Source organism: Nymphaea colorata, chromosome 1 (assembly GCF_008831285.2).
Source record: "Nymphaea colorata isolate Beijing-Zhang1983 chromosome 1, ASM883128v2, whole genome shotgun sequence".
Taxonomy (NCBI): Eukaryota; Viridiplantae; Streptophyta; class Magnoliopsida; order Nymphaeales; family Nymphaeaceae; genus Nymphaea; species Nymphaea colorata.
In genome coordinates, this window is record NC_045138.2 from 36,101,490 (window position 1) to 36,125,570 (window position 24,081).

Here is a 24,081-nt window from a genome sequence, read left to right on the forward strand (position 1 = left end):
TGCCGTCATGAATATGAGAGGGAGGGCGAAGGGCTTTGTGTCTATGGACCCACAATCTCAACCACTCTGCACCTGCTGTCTGCCGATGGGCACATGCGACGAGGGAAACGACCAAACATCGCGAGTCCACAAAGTCAAATTCCACGCGAGATGGTCGCATCTCCCAACGCGCACCACCCCCCTCTTCCGTTTTGACTTCTCAGTCAATTCTCCATTTCTTTAAATATAATATAACGCAGACGAGTTTCAAAAATGAGGGAACCGAGGCAGTCGATAGATAGAACTCTAGAAACGAAGAAGAAGAAAGAGAGATGCGTATCTACAAAAGGGGAAAAGAAGTACAAGAGAGTGGCGACCCCATCCCATAAGGAATCCCCCGCTAAACTAAAAGGAAAAAGAAGAAAGACACCAAAAACAAAGAAAAAAACAAGGAAAATTAAGAAAAAAAAAACTTCCATTGCTGATCACATAACGCGCCAAGACTCCAACGTAGGGAAGGACGTGGGGAAGGTGGGGAAGTCGAGTGTCGGGTTCGCTTGTACTGTTTCGAACCCGAAGCGGTCCGTCTGAACCGAGACGGGGTGGTTCAGCAGGAAGGCCGACGTGTCCAGAGTGGGAAGCATCCCCCCGCCCGCCGCTCCGACGTGCAAACCGGACTGAGGCCTCTGAGGCTCGGGTTTCAGGATGAGGGAGCTTCCTCCCAGGGCCGTGGGGCACCGGATTCCCGTGATCTGCTGGACCATCTGGCGGAAGTTCGCGGGGTCGGCGTTGATGAACGTCGTCGGCGACTTCTTCGACGCGCGGGACTTCCTCTTGGAGATGCGCCCGGTGGGGGGAGGGGCGACGGTGGTCCGACGGCTGGAAGCGGGGAGGGACCCGTCTGTCTCTGAGCTCGTGGCGCTCGTGGTAGTAGTGGCGGTGGTGGTGATGGTGCCTGCGAGGGAGGCCGGCTTGGGGAGGGATGCGAGGGAGTCCGTGTTGCAGATCTCGAGCTGAAGTGCCCGCGTCAGGGCGTCCGTCTCGCGGCTCATGAGGGTCTCCGAAAACCAGGAATCGACGGTCAGAGGTGACCGGAAGGCCCATGTGTCGAGGCTAGAGCAGTCCTGAGACGCCATGGCTTCTCTTCTCTCCTCGGAAATTCTAACAAAAAGGCCTCAGCCAAGTGTTGGACCTTCGACTTAACTGACGACCGATTGAAGATCAATGCCTCTCTTTTCTCCCTTTCCAAAAGGAACTAGTTGGTACTTTCAAGGAATGGAGGCAGAGAATGGAACGGTCCCAGAGCCTCCAGAGAGAAGAGAGTCGGCTCTGCAGTAAGGGACAAAGCGGTGGCGGAATATTCGAAGCAACTCCGAAGGGGATATGGGTTACAGGGAAGAAGCTTCCTGGAGAAGAGTTACAGAGGTATGAAGAGAAGGAAATGACGAAAAGCTCCACGACAAAAACGAGCAAATGCTAGCAAAAAAGGGGATAGGCTAGGGCTATGAGAAAGAACATGAGTTGTACTGTATTCCTGAGCTTTCTACGAAAATCAAACCAAATGCACGAGACACTGCAGAGATCTTCGAAATGCCAGGCAGAAGAAAGGGCTAGTCCCTTATCCAGAGATTTTACTGAAACTTCTCGAAGAAAACCCACTAAACTCAGGCTAACGAACCACGAAAGACTGAACCTAATCCCAGATACCCCTAGATCCCAATTCAGGACACCGATCCCAATCGTCTCTCACATCTCAAGGGAAAGACCAGCAACAGAGAGGGAGGAAGGGGGCACTCCTGCAGTCACGACAGTTACGTATGTATACACTTGACAGTTGCGTGCGAGAGAAGCAACTGCGCGCCTCTACCAAAGAATCAGAACGTTTTCCTTTTTCGGACGCCGGAAGGCCCCCAGTAAATGAGTCTGGTTCGCCGGAGGACGATCACAATCCCCTCGGAAAACGAGAAGTTCAGTCGAGAGCCTCTCTCTCCGAGATGGACAAACCGGCAACACACTATCGCGTAATTCTCACTCTCTGTGTTCACTGATGAGCGAGTGGGAGAAGGAGGGAGGGATGCAATCCTGAGAGGAGGAGGGAGGGAGGCAGAAAGAAGGAGCGAGAAGGAGGACGGATGATGGAGATAAGGAGGAGGACGCCTAGAGCCTCGGTACGCTTAAATAGGTTGGACCCCCTCGACCGCAACCGCGTCATCGAGCTCCACGTGGCACGCCCATCGGTACGGTCTCCCGGGGTGGGACCCGCTCCTTAAACCCTTGGGTTGGGTTAAAGTTAAGAGGCGTCGCAGTGATGGCCGATGGGGAGAGAGCACCAGTCAGCGCGCCAAGTTGACCGTCAAAACGCGTTGCCCTCGACGGCCCCCCACGTGGTCCGAAATGACGGAATGGCCCCTTCCATGCCCTACCCCTACGTTCTGTAATTCCCACGGGATTTCAGCGCTCTGGGAGGGTAGTTTTGGACCGGGCATGGGCTTTGGCCTCTCACGGGGTGGTATCATCCTTTTGGTCGAAAATAACCCTCCTTCTCCCTCTCCAACCCGGCTTCCAGAACATGTCGAGTCAGAAGAGATATAATAAAATCATTCACGTCCCTTAGCCAGAAAAGGCTTCCGAGCTAACCGCCCATCGATTAAACCCCGCCCCCGTTCTGAGTTGGGCTCCGGCCGGCCAGGAGCCCCTTCTCGTCGGTCCCCGCCATCTCTCTCTGATCCTGGTCCGACTCGATTCTAATAAAAAAAATAAAAATATTTATATTTTGTATTCAGAATAAAAATGCAAAAAAAAAAAAAGAATACATACAATTATGTATTCTTGTTTGAGGTCAAGTACCCAAAAATATGTCGGACATCCAGCAAGATGCCCATTTTTAATAAAAAGGAATTGGCTAACTTTAATTTATCTTTGAGCTTAGCCTAGCTGGAGTCTACTCCAACAAGCAAGAAAAGATTAGCCAGTTAGATACTTGATTGTGATCGTGCTTAACCATTTTTTCTTTAACTAGTTTTGATGTTAAAACAAGACGTCTTAAATATCTATTTTGCAGGGCATCTAAATGCCCTTGTCTACTTTGAAACAAAATTCTTAGACTTTGAGATCCACAGATCTAAACTCAAAACCTCCCTTTTATCTTAGATCATACTTTTTTGGGGATGAAAGAAAATAAAATTGGGGTTGCAATTATGAATCGTAACTTTGACTATAAGATCTTTAATGGAATAAATCGTGGATTTTTTTACTGCATTTGCAAAAACATGCTGCATCAGTGTACATAAACGATGTGTTTTTAAAAAGAGCAACCCCTGAACGCGTCCACTTTTTTGCACATTACAGTGCAGAAAATGCAATGCAGCGTTCCTGTTATCCAGTGCCTTTTGATGTTTTGCCTGTCAATTTATTTATCACCATCTAATGTCGAACTCAGCCTCACTTTTTTAAATCTTACTACGTTCCAAAAACAAAGTATTCATGTTATTGGATACTCTTTAAAAGTAGTTTGACAACGAAAACATTTGTACCATGAATCACTCAAAAATTTAGATTGATTCATAAAGCACTGTCGTATGATGTTTTATGAATTTCACCCAACCGTTGGAACATAAACTTACCAAACAATAACAAAAGCAAAATATTATAGTTGCTAAAGGATTTCTTAAAGCTCATTCATTTGTGAATGTCTCGTGTGAATCTATATTCATAAAACACTTACAAACTATTCCCCTGTTATCTTTCCTATAAATTTATCAAGTATTGAACAAAATACTCTATGCCGCCACATTTATTGGAAGGGTTTGTTTTTATTCTTAACGTATACCATTTGCGAATCTTTCGTAGAAACAGGTGAGGTGACGGGGCCCGTTTCTAAAACTCCTCCAAAGCGTGACCCTCAAGCGAGGCAGGTCCCCGAAGGGCAGTCCCGTCATTCCGCAGTGCGACTGACTTTGGGATGTGTTGTGTTGTTGTCCTCATCCCAGCAAGCCAAAGCAACTTGCCGGATAAACAAAGGCCCAGTATAAGGCTAATCTGGTAATTTTGCCCCATTCACCTCGGTGATTACGGACGGGGGGGGGGGTGTTTTCTGCAAAATCAGTTAGATTGCGCGGCCGCCTGAATATTATTTTAATATTCACGAGAATATGCTTCACGACCGCCTGCATGACGCACCTTTCTCGTCACGCTGACGCCTCAGTAGATGGATCAGCCACGCCACGCCGCCTTCTCGACGGCCATAAATTGGGCGCCCAATTTCTAGCTATTTACTCAGAATTAATGGCGCCATCATAATTTCTCACCCGAGTTACTTTTCGTATTTATTTATTTTTATTGCCCCACCCCCCGGTTTATCCGCCGCTAAGCTGCAGGTGTCTCGTTGGCGCGATCGTGAAGCTTTATTGTGGTGTTGCTCTCCATTAATGGATCTGGATCCTGTTCAGAGACCATCGTTTACCCTCTCGCAATCGGACTTGTCTTTAACATGTGCTTTGAATTTTTTGCATCTTGTAAATTCATGTGAATATTAAGTACCAAGATATCGATTCATCTCCCAACAAGAACATCTCTTGATGGGATGTCGGAACGGGTGATGTTCAATGAAAGCTGATTATACACATCAAGGCATGATGTGAAGTTAACAAACGAAGCAGGAAAAAAAGGGTGAGGAGAAGTTGCAAGGAAACGATATGAATGGTTGCAAGGCGATTCAAGTGATGGATCTCATCTATCTGATTACCGCAATCTTGGGTGCCAACATCACTTTCTTCCCCGTCCCCGTCTTCTTCTAAGGGTAAGTAAGCATGACATCCTTGGAAGCTACTCCAAGTTAAAAGGAAGGGACATCAAAAGTTTGAATTTCCATGCCTTCTTGGATGGTGGCAAATTGCTTCTTAGCGCAAGGAATGCTTTAATTACTTCTTACCCATATGCTCATGGTGATCAGCATACTATTAGCCTAAAGATGGAAAAATAAATACCATCTCCATGTGGATCTGTCCCTTTTCCAGTCAATATATTTCAAAGTCCAATATATTTAAAATTTTAATAGTGATTCTAATCAATATATTTGAAAGTCCAAGCACGACCCCGTGGCAGGGGCGGGGCCAACGGGGGCTAGCATGGCCCTCGCTCCGGTTCAAAATTTTTATTTTTAAAAATTTACATATAAATTTTTTAAAGAATTTTACTTGCCTTGTATAAAAATTTTGAAAAGTGATACTTCGACCCGTGTTAAAATTTAGAAACTTTAATTCGGCCCCATCATGAAAAATTTCTGGTTGTGCCTCTGCCCCAAGGCTCTTTGTTCGAGCTCATGGGCAGAGTGAAATATTTTTAATTTTTTTTTGGGGGGCATACCTGCTGGCCAAGATTGTAGAACACTACTATTTCCATAACTCTTCTTATATGCTTCCGCTTCCGTAGAGAAAAATCCAAATCTCGACCGTTCGTCTAAATTTTGAATCTATATGATTTGCTTATGTTTTTGCATCATATATTGAAGTAGAGAAGAAGGCTTACGATCTCTTACGTTTCAAATAACAAAAGACGATATTTTCTACTAGAAAAAAATCACAGTTCATAGCAAATTAAATAGTTAAAATCAAGACCATGACGGAGGAATGCAGAGAAGCCCAGTTACTTGCCCAATTCGAGTGCGACCATCTTCGCCCAACGCGAGCTCAATGTGAACATGGGAATGAGCCCACTTCCCCCAGGGTAAGTCTGAAGAGGCCTCCAACCATCACGTGAAGGGCGCGCATGGGCTCCGTATTTGTTTTTCTTTTATCGGACCCATACGTTTCCAAATCTTTCCTTGCTATATTTTGTACTTTGTCGACCGCCTGTTCCCTACTTGATTATTCAAGTCAAAGCCGCCACCTGACTCGTCTAAGTCAGTCCTTTGACTCCACCAAGTCGTCGCGCCATGATCACGGAAAGCCAGGTCCGAGTCGAAGTGGGTCCTTCACGTCTTCGTTTTTATCTACTTGTTTTTTTTTTTTTTTTTTTTTTTAATTTTCGCTTCTTAATATCGTTGTGGACTTCAAGGGGTTGTCCGCGTCAACCATTGGATTGGGTCTTCTTGATACTGCTGGATCTGTTTGGGTCTACGTTGGACCTGACTCTCGCTAGCTGCAGGGCTCGGGGGGCGAAGATCTAACTTAGTAATTAGTTATCTTATTGCTGCGTCTTTTTTGGATCTGGGTTATTGAAGTTGTTGCCTTGGTATTTGATTCAGTCCCTTGCAGTTGGATAAAGCATTCATGATCCGGATAGATCTGATCTTAAACCTCTAACCAAGTGCCCCTCCAGTGCTAGTGTGAAAAGAATATGGCAATTTTCCCTTTCCCCCCCTTCTACATACCACATATAATATGCGAAGGGAAAATATATCTATATGGTGATACACATTAATGTTTTATGTAACTCCGATGCCTTAATCAAAATAATATATGTGTGGAGAATGACTGTCCGGATGAAAAACAACAACAGTTGGAAGATGCTAGCAACCTTTCGCATGGCTGCTCGAGCGCAGATCTAAAGATAAAAATTGAGAATTAGGTAAAAAAAAAAACAACTAAAATTGTATCGTTTAATTGAAAAAGCCAGTAATCGACATAAATGAAACAATGAAGTTCGTATTGGCCGAAGCCGAAAGGAGCATCGGTCTGAGGTTGCCTGCAGCGGCTGATATGGGCCGGCGATGAACAGGAGCGATGATCTTGCATTGTTCATAGTCTTGAACAATAAAGATGGCATCTCCGTGGTATGCGTATTTCAAATGCAGTTACTGTCATACTTTATTGTTGGAAAAGAATGGGATTTGACATGCCGGACGCTGCCATGAGACGGGCGGCTCCATAATTCATTCACCATTACAAGTCCAAATGTTCTACTTTTTTTTTCGCTACCAGAAGAAACGATCGGAAGCGAGAATTTTTCAGGGAAAGAGATGAGACTGTTGGGCCACAATTCTTTCCAAGTCAAAACTGAAATCAATCAGGATATTATAGAAAACTGGAGGGGGAGGGGGAGGGGCCGTCCTCCATCTCTTTCAAGGAAAAAGGACCAAGTAAAGGTGGGAGAGAGAGAGAGAAAGATTGCTTCATTAGCATAAAAAAGTGATGAAAGATTGCTTGATTAGCATAAAAAAGTGATGAAAGCATCCTCTTGGTGGCATCTTCTGCAACTGCAAGTCAAAAAGAAACTTCATACGCTAAAAGAAAAAGGGCAAAAATCGAATCGTAAACAAATTTCTGATAATTTTAGAGATCATGGGTGACGGCGGGTTCTTGACACAGACGACGCGAGATGGTCGTCATGTATGGGAGAGAGAATGGAAGGAAGTTGAATTGCGGAGAAAGCTTTTTTAGAGAACTTCTTGGAGTTGAAATTAACTGTTCGAGTTGACACCGGAAAGATAGAACGGTGAACGGAGCCGACCGCGACCCCCAGGTTATTTGGAGTTAGTTGTTATACAATTTTAAATTTTTAAGAAGTATTAATATGTAAATGAGAAAAAATATCTTGGAATATCAATATAAAAATCAATGTTTTTGACAGGTATGGTCAGAAACTATGAAGTCCATTGATGCTCACCCTCTACATCGGTTAAAGCAATTCCTTATTTTTGATGGTGAAAGATAGCTATGAAGGTGGGATTCAAATTGATGTCCGACCTAAATGCCGAAGATGCGAATACTCCATAAAAAATAATTCAGAATACTAAAAGGAAGATGTGATGAAATTAAATACGAATTTACTCTTGACCTTTCAAACAGTTGAAAATTTCAATTCAAAAACAAGTAGCTAGGTAAAGGGAGCTGCGCTTGTCATCTGATCCACCAGACCACTTATCCGTGACGTCATGTCTCACGTACCCGAATTGCAAGGACCGAAATATCGTAAGTTTCACGTAAGGTTTTAGTGATCGAAATCATGCTCCCGATCCGATCACGTGATCTAGCAAGATAACCTGACATCCACCGCCATTAACATGCATCGTGATGTCATTAGTATCTTCGTGATCGTCCCCACTAATCTATAAAGTTCATAAAGGGATGGAGAACCAGTCACCAACTGGTGATAAATTAAGCATTTCCTCGCCGTGTTTAATTAACCTGATCACCACCCATTTACGGCTTAATTTACAAACCAATTGAGGCCAGTAATTCATCAAACCAGTCATACCAAAGAAAGAAACAAAGATCATGAACATACAACAAAGCTGTCCTACGCAGCACCATTTAATTAGAGGCCCACTTCCTTTGGCATTGAATAAATCAAACTGTGGATCGGCAGTCTTGGTAAAAACTTGGAGCCATGCGTTCCACTGGATTGAATTGTAAGTTGTCTAGATGCAGCCATGAATGCTGGCCTCCACTCCCGGAATTTCTTGGTATTGGTTTGTTTGATCAGGTCTATCGTGAATATGATTCAGGATGTGGACCAAATTAAATCGACCTGGTTAGTCCAGTTGAATTCTAAATTTTTGAGATCTACTCGGACCAATTAAAAACAAAAAAAAAAAGACTTTCCCTCTCTCTCCTTTTCAAAGAAAAAAATGGATGAAATTATGAACAGTCTTGCTGTTGCTTCAATAAAATTTGAACAATATATGCTTCTAAGTAAGACTTCAAATCCCATTTGTCTTGTGGAACCATTGCATGCCATAAATATCATTAACTTTTGAGTTTTAGTCGGCGAAGCTCTTCTCAAAAAATTGATCGGCACGTTAATTTTCCCTGACAAAACCTTAAGAATTATATATATTTTTTAAATATTTAACTTTTTTTTTTGCCAATTTTCTCATAAAAACTTGTATCGCCATTCAAATTAGCTATTAAAATATTTTTAAAAGAAAAAATTATAAACATCTGAAAACTTTTTTTTCCGAGAAAGATAAATAGTCTTCCGCTTTTTTTTGGATCGAAGAAAGATGCTTGTTTCGATGGATTAACCGCGCATGCACACACTTCATGGTTCTCGAAATTGGTCTTAGGACCAAAGGATGGTGGATTTGAAATCTCACCTTTCTTGAAATTAAAAGTTGTACCTCTATAATGGAATATCACGTATTCAAACATGACCTTAGTAGGATCACTGGTGAATGGGAGATATGACTGCTTGTCGATATCTTAATAATGAATGCTATTGTCTTAATTATATTAAGAGTTAGAAAGAGAAAGCCTCACCATAGTTGGATCTGAGTCGTCGTGAATCGCCCGAATCATCTAGAATCGTCCATTTACTGAGTCACAAATCGGGTGGTTTGGGATCTTCAACTAATTACACGTTCTTTTTTTTTTTTTTGTTTCGTGTTGTTGAATAGTAAAGTATGTTATTTTTTGAATTTTGAAATATCAGAAACTTTGGTAAGTATAGACAAATACTCATATTACATGTCATTCAATTCTAGTTGACGAAAACAAATAAATAAATATGAAGTCCCCATAGATTTACCATATTCGTCTATTTATAGAAAAGAAAAAGAAAAAATGTAGTATGACATAACCCAGCCGAGTCGTCGAACAAACTCTCTCTAACCCGGCGACCCCGTCTTTAGCCGATCCGAGTTCGAGTTTCGTCAATTATGAGCCTCACCACAAGTTATTTTCAACATCTTGAGTTTAATTAAACTTCCTTGGGGTTGTCGTCATCTAATTCATGGTATTGGTACATGTCATAATGCAACATATATGTTGTCTGAGTGAGGCATAGCCATTTATTGTTTGAGACGGCAATGTAATAAAGGCTGCCACTGTTGCTCCTTTACTGTCTTCATTAAATCGTGGCTCTTCTGCTGCAGGTTTCTTCAATCGTTTTCCACCTACTGCGAAGAACTTCCTTACATCATTACCAAATTCACCTCTCGTAAATTGGAATTCTCCCTTTTCTTACTGTTTCCCCTCCGAAAATAATTGAGTTTGATCCTTCACCAGAATGAGCTATGATCTAGTAGTGATAATGGGTACATCTTCAGTCCATATATATCATTGAAGTGCTTTTTACTTTTTGCTGCCTTTTCTTTCTTTCTTTCTTTCTTTCTTGTTATTTCAAGGAACCATCTGAATATTATTACACCATTTAATGGGCCTTTTGCTACGCACGTGAGATGAATAAACAAAGCATGTGTAGTATGTATTAATTGGATGTGCAAAAAAATCTGATTCTGATTGCCCTTGGTTTGAATCCATTAATTTCCTTCAATAAGAATCCAAATCCAAATTCCAACCCCAATAGAAGTCTGAGAAGCCTAAGCAGGAGCAAACTCCCCGGATTTTCAAACAGTTCTACACTGTTTGAAATTTGAAATGAGTGAGAAGTCAGAAATAAATATTTCGATTCACTGCGAAAGAAAACAAGTGGTGCAATATAAGCTCCTGCTGGGTAGAAGAACCGTCTCGCATCACCATTCCCATGTCTTCTTCCTGAACTGTCGAAAAGCTTTCGAAAGTTAACTTTGGACGCATGCTTTCAGGTTGGAAATTTTGTTGGGGAGAGACTCCAATGAATTTCTTTTGGGTGAAACGGGAAAAAAGGATAATAATAAAAAAAAAAAAACAAGGACTTGAGGGATCTGAGTAGGAGAGCACAACAAAAGTGAATAACATATATTTTTTGTTCTAATAGATGTTGATACCTCCAGTGGTTGATTTTTTGGGACTTTCCTGCAATCTAAGGTCGTGCCTGAGTATGGAAAGAATCTTTGCCAAAGTTTTTCTTAGAGAGAGTTTGTTTGCTCAAAAGTGTCTCAAGTAACAAGAAACTAGGGGCATGCAATAATTCCACCTTTCTTCGAATGAGCCGTGAAAGTCTTATTAGAGTGCAGTGTTGCGTTGATGTTTGGTGTAAATTTCATGGCCACACTTTTACCCACCATTGTCATTAAACCTCAACTTAAACTACCGAGAAATGAACCCAAAACCTAGATTTGGCGAGAAAAGGTTTTGCTTCCTTCTTGCTCATCATTTCCCAAGAGTTTCTTAATCGTTTTAGGGGAAACTGACCTTCACGGCACCCACAACTTCTATTTGGATTCGGTGGGATTTGATTCATGCCATCAAACACATCCTAAAATAAGGGCATGGTTCAAATGTTATGAGCGAATTGAAAATCAGAATTAATCAAATTTCGATGTAAATAAAGCGAAGAAAGGGAGATGTGAAGCCACATTTTGCAATTTACATCCTCTGAATTCGTCAGTGTTCCAACTCCCGAGAATTTTTGGTGGGATGGTCCAATTGGATCCAAATCCGTGTCCGATCCGTGGAAGCTCACCGCGCGATTTGGTTATTCCGCCAACGAACGTTCAACACCTTCCCCTCTCTCTTTCTTTCTCGTCCCTCTTTCCGCTTGTCTACGCGGTTAACCCCAAACTCGTTGGCCATCAGCGCGGAATCCTCTTCTCATTCGGCGCCATTGTTCCTCGATTAGAGAGGGAAGAGAGAGGAATGGAAGGGTGTGGTACTTGTTAGTTGATCTCCTTGCTCGATCACGACTCAATAGGTAAAGAATGGTGAGAAGGAGAAGAGCCATCCGACATCCCCTTTTTGGACCCCAAATTTCAATTTCCGAGCCATCTTCTTGATGGGTTCAGGAGGAACCGCGATCTCGCTTCCTCCATGGATTCCGAGAAGAACTGTTCGAATTTGGATGAGAAGTTGTCCGAGGAGGCTGGTATCTTGGACCCCGAAGCCAAGATCATTGACTGGGAAGAGTTTCAGCAGGAGCTAGCCAGGTTATGGAGTCTCTCTTCGGCCCTCAGCAACGCTGAGGAAAAAAAAGAGTCGCTCGTTCAGATGCTGAACCCTCTTATGCAGGTTGGTATTTCTCCCTCCCTCTCGTTCCCACCGTTTCGGGCATGCTTTTGTGATCCTTTTGGGGTTCTTGTTTTTGTGCTTTGGTTACATGGTTCAATGTTGATCATGTCTGAAATGACAACTATCTATTTTTTGGTCTGTGTCCTTTTTTCTGTTTTGACGATTTTCTGGCAATGTTTTTCTTGTGCATTTTCAACGGTAAGTATTCAACTCTCTGAACCTTAGTTCCCTCTCAATTTTGGGCATCTTTTTTGTTCATCATCGGATTGTTTCTTTCAATTTAACTTTCATTCTGGAGATGAAAAAGATAGAAGAATATATTCTTTATGGCCTGATCTTGTGTGATCGGACTTGGGCTCTGGAGATTATTTTAATTCGGCCATCTTCTAGAAAAGCGAGTAAGCCTAGAAACCACATTGTGGAGTACGGCCCAACAGCCCCCTTATGCTTCATATCTTCTTCGTATGAAGTAATCAAGTGGTTTCTCGCATTAATCGTGTAATATACCATGCTCTTATGAGTTATTGACCTTGAGTTGGGTTCCTGATTCTTCTATTTTGTATCCTTTGTTATCAATCTTGAAGGTTTAACCGTCTTAAGCGTCTCTCCTGCAGCGTTTTGGTTTTGGGGAAACCTTTTGCTTTAGGATCCATAGAACTGTTCTGTTTACACTTTTTTCATTTTTTATTATGGTTTCTTGCACGACGAAACCACATCCAAACAGAACGCCTGGTTGCATTTCTTGCGGCATAGATTCCCGAGGCTAGTCACTCCGCCAGTAGGGCCTATGCTGCTACGCATGCTTTAGCTTATGCAGGGAGTGATTCATGAGCTTTGAATTCCACCTGCTTTCTTGGCCGCCAAAGTTTCATCTACTACTTTCTGTTCATTTGCATGGTAAACATTTATTTTACTTGGTACAAGGATTGGGGGCTTTTTCTTTTTGTCACAGAACATTATAGTGGCTGAACTTTGTGCATGCATGGAATAGGTGTTTCTGCACTTTAATTGATTACTCCATCTTTTAGTGGCACCACCTTGTGGTGAGCAGGTCCGGGCAGAGTCCTTAGATAGAACAAATGAGCTTGAGGATATGAAGCAGAAATTGGAAACGAGGAAGTGGACAATGGGAAACTTGTTGATGAAACTGAAGAATGCAAAGGAGGACTTGCAACTTAGGAAAGGAGAGCTATCTGTTGAAGCTAGGTCACTTCTAGTCGCTGCAAAGTCACACTCTGCAGCTGTAAGGCATTTACAAGTAAGGAATGGTTATGCAAGCCAATTTCATATTGCAGTTTGATTTTTGGTTTCCTGTTCCTTGACTTCTTCTTATCCAACCTACTGTTTCTTGATAAAATTTGTTCCCTCTGTTACAAATGTTTATTGCATGCCAATGTACATGCTAGTGGAAACCTTTCTTAGTTCCAATTGGTGTGTAATGTACCATGAAATCCTTTCTCTGCAGTTCTTCATCGAAAATGTCGTTTATATCTAATATAAGAACATGGCAGTGGATAAGTAAATAATATATGACTAACCACTTGGACATGGTGTGTCCAAAGTCATTCATCTGATTTCTTTGTGCTTCGCATGAAATTGGGTTAATTGATTTGGGACTTCGTACCTCCATCATGGTTATTCTTGCATCTGGATGTCAGTATGTATTGCAGGTTACCTTTTTTCTGTATAAGTGGGTAAAATTTTCTAGTCCTGAACATTCTTGCGTGCTTTTCTGCTGTATCTTTGTACTTGCTTCATTGGGTTGTGATGTCCAAAATTTGACATGGCTAAGCGGAATGCAAGATATTCTCCAGATTACATAATGTGGCTTCATTATTTAAATAATGACTCTAAGCAAGTAGCTGGGTATGAAAAAACATGGATTTAAGCATGTAATTGCTGTCCTTAAGAATTTTTTTCCCCCTGTGTGATATTGCTGTAAGATTAGGACTTGCCTGGATAAGTTGCATGAACTCCCTTTTACCATTCAGATGCCAGGTCAGACTTTTTTTTTTGTCTCGTTCATTTAATTTGGATTGCCTAAATATCACTAATTGGTCATCAGAAGACTGAGGAGATATGTGATAGGAAGCTACTGGACACCTAATCACTGCATTGGTTCGTCTGAGCTTTTTGTCTTTCTCATTGTTGTGCTTCTCCTATTGTTTATCGTTTGAGAACCAGGATAATGGTTGTGGCTGACTCTGTACCTGTTGCTTTCAATGTACTTAATTTTCAAAAGATAACTATCCTAGAACTCTGATAGGAAGAGAACATATTGCTAGCTGGAGAAATGGGACATAAGCATTTGAAAGAGGTGCAGAAGTTGTTGCGAAGAAGGCATCAGCACATGGTTATGCAGATTTCCACTATTTATCCTTTGAAGGTATTAAATGGAAGAGCACCTGACGTTGGGGTTAATCAACCATGCCCTAATGGAGGTTCCTCAGGTAATCTGTAGATCCTGCATTGTGGAGCTTCCATATATTATCTTTTAAGGTCATATGGGATAATTATGCTTCTCTTTCTGTGTGTATTGTGTGTTTGTGGATACAATACTGGATGAGCAATTTGGATGATGAAATAACATTCTCCTTTCAGGGGATGGTGCTGCTTGTCCACCTGGTGCTTTAACACTTAATATGTCTGGTAAGTGGTAGTGGATCGTTCACTATATTGGCAATGCAACTAGTGGTGCTGCCCTTAAGGTCCGGCTGACAGGTTCTCAATGGTACGATAAAATTGTCCTTTCAGGGGATGGTGCCAGTTGTCCACTTGATGCGTCAACACATAATAACCCTGGTAATGGGTCTCTCACTATATTGGGACTCCTACTAGTGGTTCCGCCCTTAAGAAAGTCAAGCTTTTTCAGTGATAAGCAAGAGATTCAGAGGACTGCTGCTGCCTTGGGTTATGTTGCACATGTGAGTTCTTCCATTCTCAGTACTGGAGAAAGCATCTGTTGCCTTTTTTTCTCCTCACGTTAATTTACTTCTTAAAGTCATAGGTCCATAGCTGTTGTGGACTTGTAAACTTAGTACCATGTGTATTTTTTTCATTTAGTTTGTTTTTGTATTGATTTACTGAGTATGAATTGTTTGCTTTACTCATTTTATGCTGACCTTTTTCTACCTCTTGGTTTATCAGTTTGTATCGCTTATTGCATCATACTTGGAGGTTCCTCTACGGTATCCTTTACGCTTGGGAGGTTCACGCTCATATGTTCTTGATCCTGCTCCTTCTGTTGAGCCTATGTCATCTGATCCAGCTTATTCTTCAACTGCATATTCCAGTCCAAAGCCTGCAGGGTTCCCCCTCTTTTTGGAAGGACAGGACACAACACGATTTGCTTATGCTATATTTTTGCTAAACAAGGTTCCTTCTATTTATTTGCTTTGTATTGAAGCATTTAGCTTTTGGATGTTCTGTTTTTCTAATATGAAAATTTTGAACAAATCTTAACCTCAAAGAAATCATGCAAGAGATATTATAGAAAACATAAACTGCGGTAGTTGCATGTTCATGTTAAAGCATTATGTCATTTATTTCACACTATTTGAAATCAGTTTATATATTGGAAGAAAAGTCTAAGAAAGTAAAGTATCTCAACGAGGGATGAAGTAGTCTTCAATATTATGGTCCAATGAGCTGTTAGCATTTCCTTTTAATGCATTCTTTCCATTTACCAACGCATAAATACCGATGTTATGTTGTCTGTGATGAACAGAAAGTAAAACAAAATGTTGAAAGTCAGACCTGGCACTTGATGCGATTGCTGCCATCAATTCACAAGTAAATCTAATCGAGTGTGTATTTTACAAGCCAATCATAAAATTCAACCTAGTTTGCTTTAAATTGTGAAGTATTACAGTTCTTACCTGGATTTTCCTGGAAGCTGCTTTATGAATTATTTGATTTCTTTGCCTTTTTGAAGCTGAAGATGTATGCAGTATTTTCTTCCTGAAATCTGTCCTGTTTTGGATCATTAGCATTCTGTCATGGGCATGTCATGCACCATATTTATTTTTTAAAAATTTATGCATTTATGTGCAAAAATAGTTGATCACTTGATATTGCTTCCATATACACTGCTTATAATCAATTATGGGTGCAAAGCAGACTGTAAATATAGGTATTTTCCGTTTTTTCCATCTTATGAAATGATAAGAACCTGACATGTTTGTTTCTCTGGCTTGAGAAGGACATCGAGCAATTGCTTAATTCTCTGGGCATTCAAAGTACAGGACCGCGAAGGGTGCTGGCCAATTTGAAGGAGCTGTTGAGATGCATCCAGTCTCATGATTATGTAGATAACCTCAATGTTTCTTTTCCAAGTTGACTTTTTCTGCTGGACTCTGTACCACTCTACTATAACATCCAGAGAAGGGTAATTAGGCGGCATTGGTGCGGCTTTTTTTTGTGGAGCACTTAACCATCATGCCCATGTCAAGAGGTTAAATTTTTTAAAGTCTTCGAGGGCTGTTGTTTTGTTGTATTGCGGTAGAAGCATTCTTGAAGATAATTGTGTATAAAATGCGACCAAACTGCTGCTCTTACATAATGAGCTTTCCAGTTTTCCAAGTTCAGTGTAGCATAGAGCTTGGGAATGGCATTAAAACCGGAGGCAGCATTTAGGGCTTCTTAATGGTATACAAGCTGGTTGTTTGTGTTGTAACCTTTTTTATTTTTCGAAGTGGAAGCCAACTTACTGTAGAATATGATATACTAACTGGTTAAATTAACAAAAATTCAACGATACAAGTGTAGCTTACTCTTTTTCATGATGACTAAGTTCTGGACTTGCACACCAGAGCAACAGCTAGCTGAGCGTAGTGAAAGCAACCAGGTGGATATGATGCTGGATTTATACCTCAACCATTTACGAGATTCTGTCCTTTCCATGTCAAGCCAACAGGGAAGATTCTCGTGTGTCATCCAAATCCTTATTGTGGTCCACTTTGCTTGAGTTAGCCTCAACGATTTGGATATGTGCACAGGCTCAAAGAAGCTCCATTATCGGAGGTTGACATCTGTCCTTGTTGGTTCTCGAGCTAATTCCTTTTGACATGGTCTCTGGTCGCACAGACACACACTCACTCTGAGTAGACAATCTGTTTAGGTACTCTTCTTCCTGCATGCGTTTGTTTCATTACGGGTTCATATAAGCGTTGCAGTCAAGTTCCTCAACTTAGGCACATGTACAATTGACACAACTATTAGAAGCGGCATCGGTGCTTCAACTTTTACCCATTCCTCCAAACAAGGCAAGTGAAGAACAACTCTCAACTTGGGAAATGGAACAACCTGAGGATTTCCACAATTTCCACAAAATTCCTTGCTTATGCATTTGATTCCAATGACTTATGCTTAGAAATTCAAGAAACGGCAACTTGACAAATGCAGGCAGCGCCTCCATAAATTCTATGTTCACTAGATGAGATGAAGACTGGCATGGCAGCCATGAAAGCCTCTTTAGTCTCGGGATGTTAGACACATTTACGCTCCCAAGAAACCGCATCACTCCATCCACTTCCAGCCACTCTTCCAAATTAAGAAACTCATGCACATTGAGAGTCTCCAACTTGGGGAATGCATTTTCCAGTTTAACACTGCCATAGAACTCCTTACCTATGCATTTCACCTTATCGATTCCTTCCATGTAGAGGAGCTTAAGAAAGGGCCCCAAGTAATGGTAGCAGTTCACAGTTCACACATTGAATGAGCCGCACCTCCACTAGGTTGGACAACCATGGATATGTCATCCAACTTGGAAATTTCTTGCCATCATAATGCTCTACTGCAAGCTTTGCAAGGGTTTTGCAAGGTTGGAGATTTTCAAAGGCAGCCTCTATCCTTTCTGTAAAATCAAAACTTTTATAAGCTTGATCAAAGGGATCAACATCTTTTCCTGATGGAAACCCACTAAGCAATGACATTAGTAGAGAACAAAGCTATCTACATTTAAGATCTGAAGGTATCCGGAACATCAGTTCTAAAGAACATATTTCTGTCCTTTTCAGGAGCTGTGGTTCTTTTTGCCTCAATATCATTCTTGACCATGTAAAGATTTTCTATGCATAGATCTCCATGGAGAAGGTTAAGCTTCCTTAAGTTCATGAATTCTACACTCAGCTGACACAATAAACCTGTGTAATGGGTGCCTCCGATACCTTCTGGCAAGGATCTTATTTTATGGGTGCCTCCAAGCTCAAGATATCTCAAGCTGCTCATCTGGTTGATTTTCTGTGGTAGCTCTTTGAGGCTAGAGCAGCCAATGAGATCTAAAATCTCTAAGCTGCACAATGAAGCAACAGATGTTAGTAGTTCTGTAATTGGATTGTGTGAGAGGATCAGGTGCCTTAGATGCTTCATGTTCTTCACTGCCTTTGGCAATGCACGAATGCCTACCTTTCCCAAATCGAAGAGCGTCAAACTGGCCAAACTTCTGACGAGATTAGAAAGTCCTCCGGAGAAAGGCATTTTATCTAGTAATCTCAGAGTGCGCAATTGGCCAATATGACTGTTTTCTTGAAAGGGGGATGCAGCACCAAAGAGTACACGATTCACTTTATAGTCCAGAAATAAATGACGTGTTTTCAGTGAAATGCCGTTTGGCATTTCTACTGTCAGATACTCTTCCCCAGCAAAAAAACGAAAAAGATCATGTGCCATTTTAGGAACATAATATGCATTGTTCTTATCAACCGCAGCTTGCAAGTACGTTCTCGACGACAATTCCCTGAAATAGCCGTCAGCTAATTGAAGCATCATGTTCATCCTATCATTCTTGAGAAAACAGTTTCGAACCCATGAAATTTTCAATTCATTCTTAGAAATCAGTCTCTGTCTAGGATATAGAGAAGAAAATGCAAAGCAACTATTAAGATGTGAAGGCAAGTAATAAAAACTTAACAAAAATGATGGTAAGACCCCGTCGAGTCTAGGAAGAGACCACAATTGGTCCTCTAAAACGGCCTACGATTGCTCCTTTGTTTCCAAGCCTCGAAGCACACCACCTACAACCTTCACAGCATGAGGCAATCCCTCGCACTTCTTCAGTATCTCTCTTCCAATTCTTTCCAACATAGTTTGCACACAATCTCCTCTGCCTTCGAGCTCCTCATAATGAAAAAGTCTCCAACTATCCTCGTTTGACAAAGGCTCAAGTTGGCAAGCGTGGTTGATGCCCGGCATCAATGAAACCTTCTCGCTGCAGCTTGCGACTATAATCCTGCTACCACGTGCACCACAGGAGAGAGGTTTCTCAAAGGCTCCCACTCTTCTGAGTTCTCAAACCACACATTGTCTAATACGAGCAAAAACCTCATATTTTCCAACAAAGAGTATCTTGCATATACCATAAGTCTGCAATAAAATGAGGCTCGTAACCTCGTGCAGCGGTTAAAATCTCATTTGTGATTCTCATCACATTCAAACCTACTGCTTTGAACCCATAATCGATTATAAGCAGTGTATATGGAAGCAATATCAAGTGATCAACTATTCTTGCATATAAATGCATCAATGTTTAAAAAATAAATATGGTGCATGACATGACCATGACAAAATGCTAATGATCCAAAACAGGACAGATTTCGGGAAGAAAATACTGCATACATCTTCAGCTTCAAAAAGGCAAAGAAATCAAATAATTCATAAAGCAGCTTCCAGGAAAATCCAGGTAAGAACTGTAATACTTAAAAATTTAAAGCAAACTAGGATGAATTTTATGATTGGCTTGTAAAATACACACTCGATTAGATTTACTTGTAAATTGATGGCAGCAATCGCATCAAGTGCCAGGTCTGACTTTCAACATTTTGTTTTACTTTCTGTTCATCACAGACAACATAACATCGGTATTTATGCGTTGGTAAATGGAGAGAGTGCATTAAAAGGAAATGCTAACAGCTCATTAGACCATAATATTGAAGACTACTTTATCCCTGGTTGAGATACTTTACTTTCTTAGACTTTTCTTCCAATATATAATCTGATTTCAAATAGTACGAAATAAATGACATAATGCTTTAACATGCAACGACCGCAGTTTATTTTTTCTATAATTTTTCTCTTGCATGATTTCCTTGAGGTTAAGATTTGTTCAAAATTTTCATATTAAAAAAACAGAACATCCAAAAGCTAAATGCTTCAATACAAAGCAAATAAATAGAAGGAACCTTGTTTAGCAAAAATATAGCATAAGGAAATCGAGTTGTGCCTTGTCCTTCCAAAAAGAGGGGGAACCCTGCAGGCTTTGGACTGGAATATGCGGTTGAAGCCTAAGCTGGATCAGATGACATAGGCTCAACAGAAGAAGCAGGATCAAGAACATATGAGCGTGAACCTCCCAAGCGTAAAGGATACCGTAGAGGAACATCCAAGTATGATGACATAAGCGATACAAACTGATAAACCAAGAGGTAAAAAAAGGTCAGCATAAAATGAGTAAAGCAAACAATTCATACTCAAAGTAAATCAATACAAAAACAAACTAAATGAAAAAAATACACATATGGTACTAAGTTTACAAGTCCACAACAGCTATGGACATATGACTTTAAGAAGTAAATTAACGTGAGGAGAAAAAAAGGCAACAGATGCTTTCTCCAGTCTGAGAATGGAAGAACTCACATGTGCAACATAACCAAGGCAGCAGCAGACCTCTGAATCACTTGCTTATCACTGAAAAAGCTTGACTTTCTTAAGGGCGGAACCACGAGTAGCAGTCCCAATATAGTGAGAGACCCATTACCAGGGTTATTATGTGTTGACGCATCAAGTGGACAACTGGCAGCATCCCCTGAAAGGACAATTTTATCGTACCATTGAGAGGCTGTCAGCCTGACCTTAAGGGCAGCACCACTAGTTGCATTGCCAATATAGTGAACGATCCACTACCACTTACCAGGGGATATTAAGTGTTAAAGCACCAGGTGGACAAACAGCACCATCCCCTGAAAGGGGAATGTTATTCCATCATCCAAATTGCTCATCCAGTATTGTATCCACAAACACACAACACACACAAAAAGAGAAGCATAATTATCCCATATTGGCGGAGGTTGCATCAGAGTTTTAGTCAGAGCTAAAGAGCGGTTCAGCTGATGAGTCATAAACGATTCCATCTCAATCGGCAATACGAATACGTGGGTAACAGGAAGAAGGCACTTAATGCAATTATTTCTTGTTCTATCAATGGTTTCTGAAGATGATGAGCTAATGAAGCCGTACATGTGGTAAGATCGTAGAGAAGCTTGCATAGACCTGATCTTTTGCATCACATTCAATTCTGATGAGTCAAAGATGACGAGAAAAAGATGGTAATTCGTACTCTAGAACAAGACACGGAGAAGAGAAATCAATACGCGCAGATCAATTTTACAAAAATACTTACAGATTTTTCCTTCAGAGTTCAAGTTACGAGAAACTCAGAAACATCAAGAGGACAAATGTTCATGAATTCCTGAATATAACATGACCAATGAGTTTTACATGTGCAGACAAGCAATGAACGAAACGAATTTAATTCAACTGCCTTGTTTGCTCGGCTATAAAGTCAGCAGCTCGGAACGCGTTATCTGTGGTCACAAACTGTGAAGGAAGACCATAGTGGTATCGCCATGCATGACGAGAGCAGGTAAACAGAAAAGGGATTCATATCTGACAGATATGAAATGAATGAAGAATGAATTGATTTCCTTGATCGTCTTAAAATTATATGTATCTAGAGAGTACAAAAAACGTCCCAAATTTTTTCAGGATCTAAGAACTCATGAATCTCTGTTGGAATGCCCAATACTATCAACTGAGCAACACTGGAGAGACATACTTCCTCCTAAAAATCGAGCCATTTATCGAAATATGCACAAGTCTTTGGCGAAATAATCCCATCAGGCGTGCACTCGTGAATTACTGGACAAACCCCACAAGGCACGCCAACGAACGGCGCGTGTTCCGGTGCCCCTTTCTTGCAGAACCTATAGCAGACCTTCCTTACCGGCACAGACGAGAAGATCCCCGTCCCCGTACTCACAACCTCCTCCAAATCCCTCTCCAGGACCAGAGCATCGACCACTTGTTTGATCTCCTTCGTCTGAAACTCGACGCTCATCAGCCCTGACTTTCTGATGAAGTCTGTAATAGACTCGATTGTGGCGACCTTCTGCTGGGCGACGAATTTCAAGCAGACCATCTTCAGATTGGATACGAGTTCGTTGTCAAAATCCTTGCCGCTGTACCACTTGCCGCCGCTGACCTCCTCCGATGGCTCCAACTCTATCAGCATGTACATCTTTTTGGTGGGGTTGGAGATGTTGTGGACGGCCTTTATCTTCTGGTGCTGGAGAAGGGTGTTGATAGATTTCTTCACTTGGTTGTCGGTGATGCTGGCTTTGTACTTGATATCTCTGGTCCAGATGCCCACGTTGCCGCTCTCCTTGATCACCTCGTAGACTTGGAGGTCCACCGCCGATAGCTGGCCGGTGGCCTTCGACCCCTTCGACGAACCCCCCGCCGCCGGTGGACGTCCCATCTGAGCGGCCGTTCTTTTCATCTAAGAATCACAGTAGACCACTCAAATGGGCGTTCTTTCAGGTCATGGCTCCTCAGAAGAGTTGTTGTAGCAGCAGCCGCAAAGTGGGAGAGAGCGAGAGGGAGGGACTGGGAGATGAAGAAAGAGGGGCACCACTGTGGCCGGGGCGACAAACGGTGATTCGCGTCGGATACGTAACGAGTTCGGGTCATCTATAGATATCAAATCTAGTTGTCTCGCAAGCCCCCTTGTTCATCATTGAGCTTATGGACTCAACTCTCGCCTAGAATCCCATCAATGTATCATTTTAGAAGTAAACAATGAAGTCAAATGGATGAAAACGGATTTTAACTATGATAGAGTCTGGGCTTCGGTTGAAACAAACTTTTACTGAATTGGCAGAATTTATGTAAATCAGATTCATTTGTTTTAAAATGAATAAAAATATATATATCCGGCACTTATATATCATCACGCGAAATTGAATACTGGACCCTTATTTCGAATTCAATTTGAAAATGCAAGTTCGAATCCAATTATTAATCATGTCAGGTTTTCTCTACCGGATCTAGGTAAATGGCTTACGCTGTATTCCTTGCGTTAGCAATAAAAGAAAAAGAAAATTCAGCGTAACTCAGTATGCGCTGGTGATTGCACCCAAACAGCAGAATTTGGGATCCAAATTCCAATTAATGATATCAATAATAGTTGTTTTTATTATTAGGACTATATTGTTACTAATTCGGTCCAGTTACCATTTTTTGCATGCTTGTGAATTTACAATAAAGGTTTTACTTTGCCTAGTTGCTCAAGTATTCTGAATTACGTTTGTTATCTCCATCGATCACGATGGATTGCTAAATGTTTTCTTCATCGGGTAAGAGGTGGTGAGATTTTCAGTTTTGTGGTACTCAAAAATAGGTATATAATCAAAATTTATCACAATCTTCTTTCTTTCTTTCTTTTTTTTTTATTGGCCTCAACTTCAAGGTAGCTGGTCGGGTGACAGCAAAAAATGCACTGCAGTTGATCAAGTCTATTGCAGGGTGCTACTCTCTTAGACTGCAAATGGTGAAGAGCGCAATGCTCTAGCTGATGCTGATGGACATATTGCTCAATGTTCTTTTCTTCATCAGCTCAGAGATTTTCTTCGATTAACATATTTTTGTTGGGATCAAAGAGGATTCATGTTCCAAACATTAATGATAGGCAGCAGTTGAAACTTAAAACCTGCGGGGTGAAGCAGCGAACAACAAAGCAGGATGAGGCTCGTGAAATTTCAGGCCGTTTATCATGAAGATTTGAAATCCATGTATCTAACATCGGACCATCTTTTCTCTTATCTTAAATCAAACCTTTTTCTGAATGCAAAAAGTAAAACTGAAAACGCACCCTTTCTTTTGGAAGAGATAAATCCTTGTCTGTCTGATTATGAAATGAACTTTTCAATTCCACCGGAAAATACAACATTTATAGTCCTCCACTATCTGAGGTTTCTTTTTCCAGCAAAATATGAATGCAGAGTAGGCCAATTTTGCCAGACTCTTGGCCATGCAAGTGAATTTAGGTTGTACATATCTCTCCCAAATCTTTCTCTCGTTTAGAAGCGTATCAGGGAGAGCTTCTGCCATGTCTCCATGGTGCTCTTTTATAGAACTGCCTACTTTGTGCACAATGCCTGGTCTTGAACCATCCAAAATCATGATATATGACAAGTTGATGATCGGTTCAAATATGTTC

General features: G+C 41.3%; 4 protein-coding genes across 5 annotated transcripts; 1 reads left to right on the forward strand and 3 right to left on the reverse strand.

Annotated features, from left to right (window-relative positions):
- Nucleotides 1–294: 294 nt before the first annotated feature.
- Nucleotides 295–2,127, reverse strand: LOC116246326 (calmodulin-binding protein 25-like). Its single transcript, XM_031618155.2, has one exon. It carries the CDS (start codon nt 1,113–1,115, stop codon nt 465–467), a length of 651 nt encoding a protein of 216 aa, XP_031474015.1. The 5' UTR covers nt 1,116–2,127; the 3' UTR covers nt 295–464.
- Nucleotides 2,128–11,307: 9,180 nt separating this feature from the next.
- Nucleotides 11,308–16,573, forward strand: LOC116245426 (uncharacterized). 2 transcript variants are annotated; one of them, XM_031616979.2, is made up of 7 exons: nt 11,308–11,807; nt 12,859–13,065; nt 14,074–14,257; nt 14,409–14,456; nt 14,562–14,731; nt 14,955–15,182; nt 16,009–16,573. In XM_031616979.2, the coding sequence occupies exons 1-7, from the start codon at nt 11,610–11,612 to the stop codon at nt 16,144–16,146; spliced, it is 1,173 nt and encodes a 390-aa protein (XP_031472839.1). In that variant the 5' UTR covers nt 11,308–11,609; the 3' UTR covers nt 16,147–16,573. The 2 variants fall into 2 exon arrangements, with proteins under 2 accessions (XP_031472839.1, XP_031472842.1); XM_031616982.2 differs by having other exon boundaries at nt 11,667–11,807; nt 12,836–13,065.
- A 470-nt stretch (nt 16,574–17,043) lies between these two features.
- Nucleotides 17,044–19,001, reverse strand: LOC116246486 (putative disease resistance RPP13-like protein 1). Its single transcript, XM_031618395.1, has 4 exons — nt 18,787–19,001; nt 17,954–18,684; nt 17,537–17,715; nt 17,044–17,475 (listed from the first exon to the last, which is right to left on the reverse strand). The coding sequence occupies exons 1-4, from the start codon at nt 18,999–19,001 to the stop codon at nt 17,044–17,046; spliced, it is 1,557 nt and encodes a 518-aa protein (XP_031474255.1).
- Nucleotides 19,002–21,480: 2,479 nt separating this feature from the next.
- On the reverse strand, nt 21,481–22,533 carry LOC116264465 (uncharacterized). The gene has a single exon (XM_031644717.2). The coding sequence runs from the start codon at nt 22,360–22,362 to the stop codon at nt 21,646–21,648; it is 717 nt and encodes a 238-aa protein (XP_031500577.1). The 5' UTR covers nt 22,363–22,533; the 3' UTR covers nt 21,481–21,645.
- Between the last annotated feature and the right edge of the window lie 1,548 nt (nt 22,534–24,081).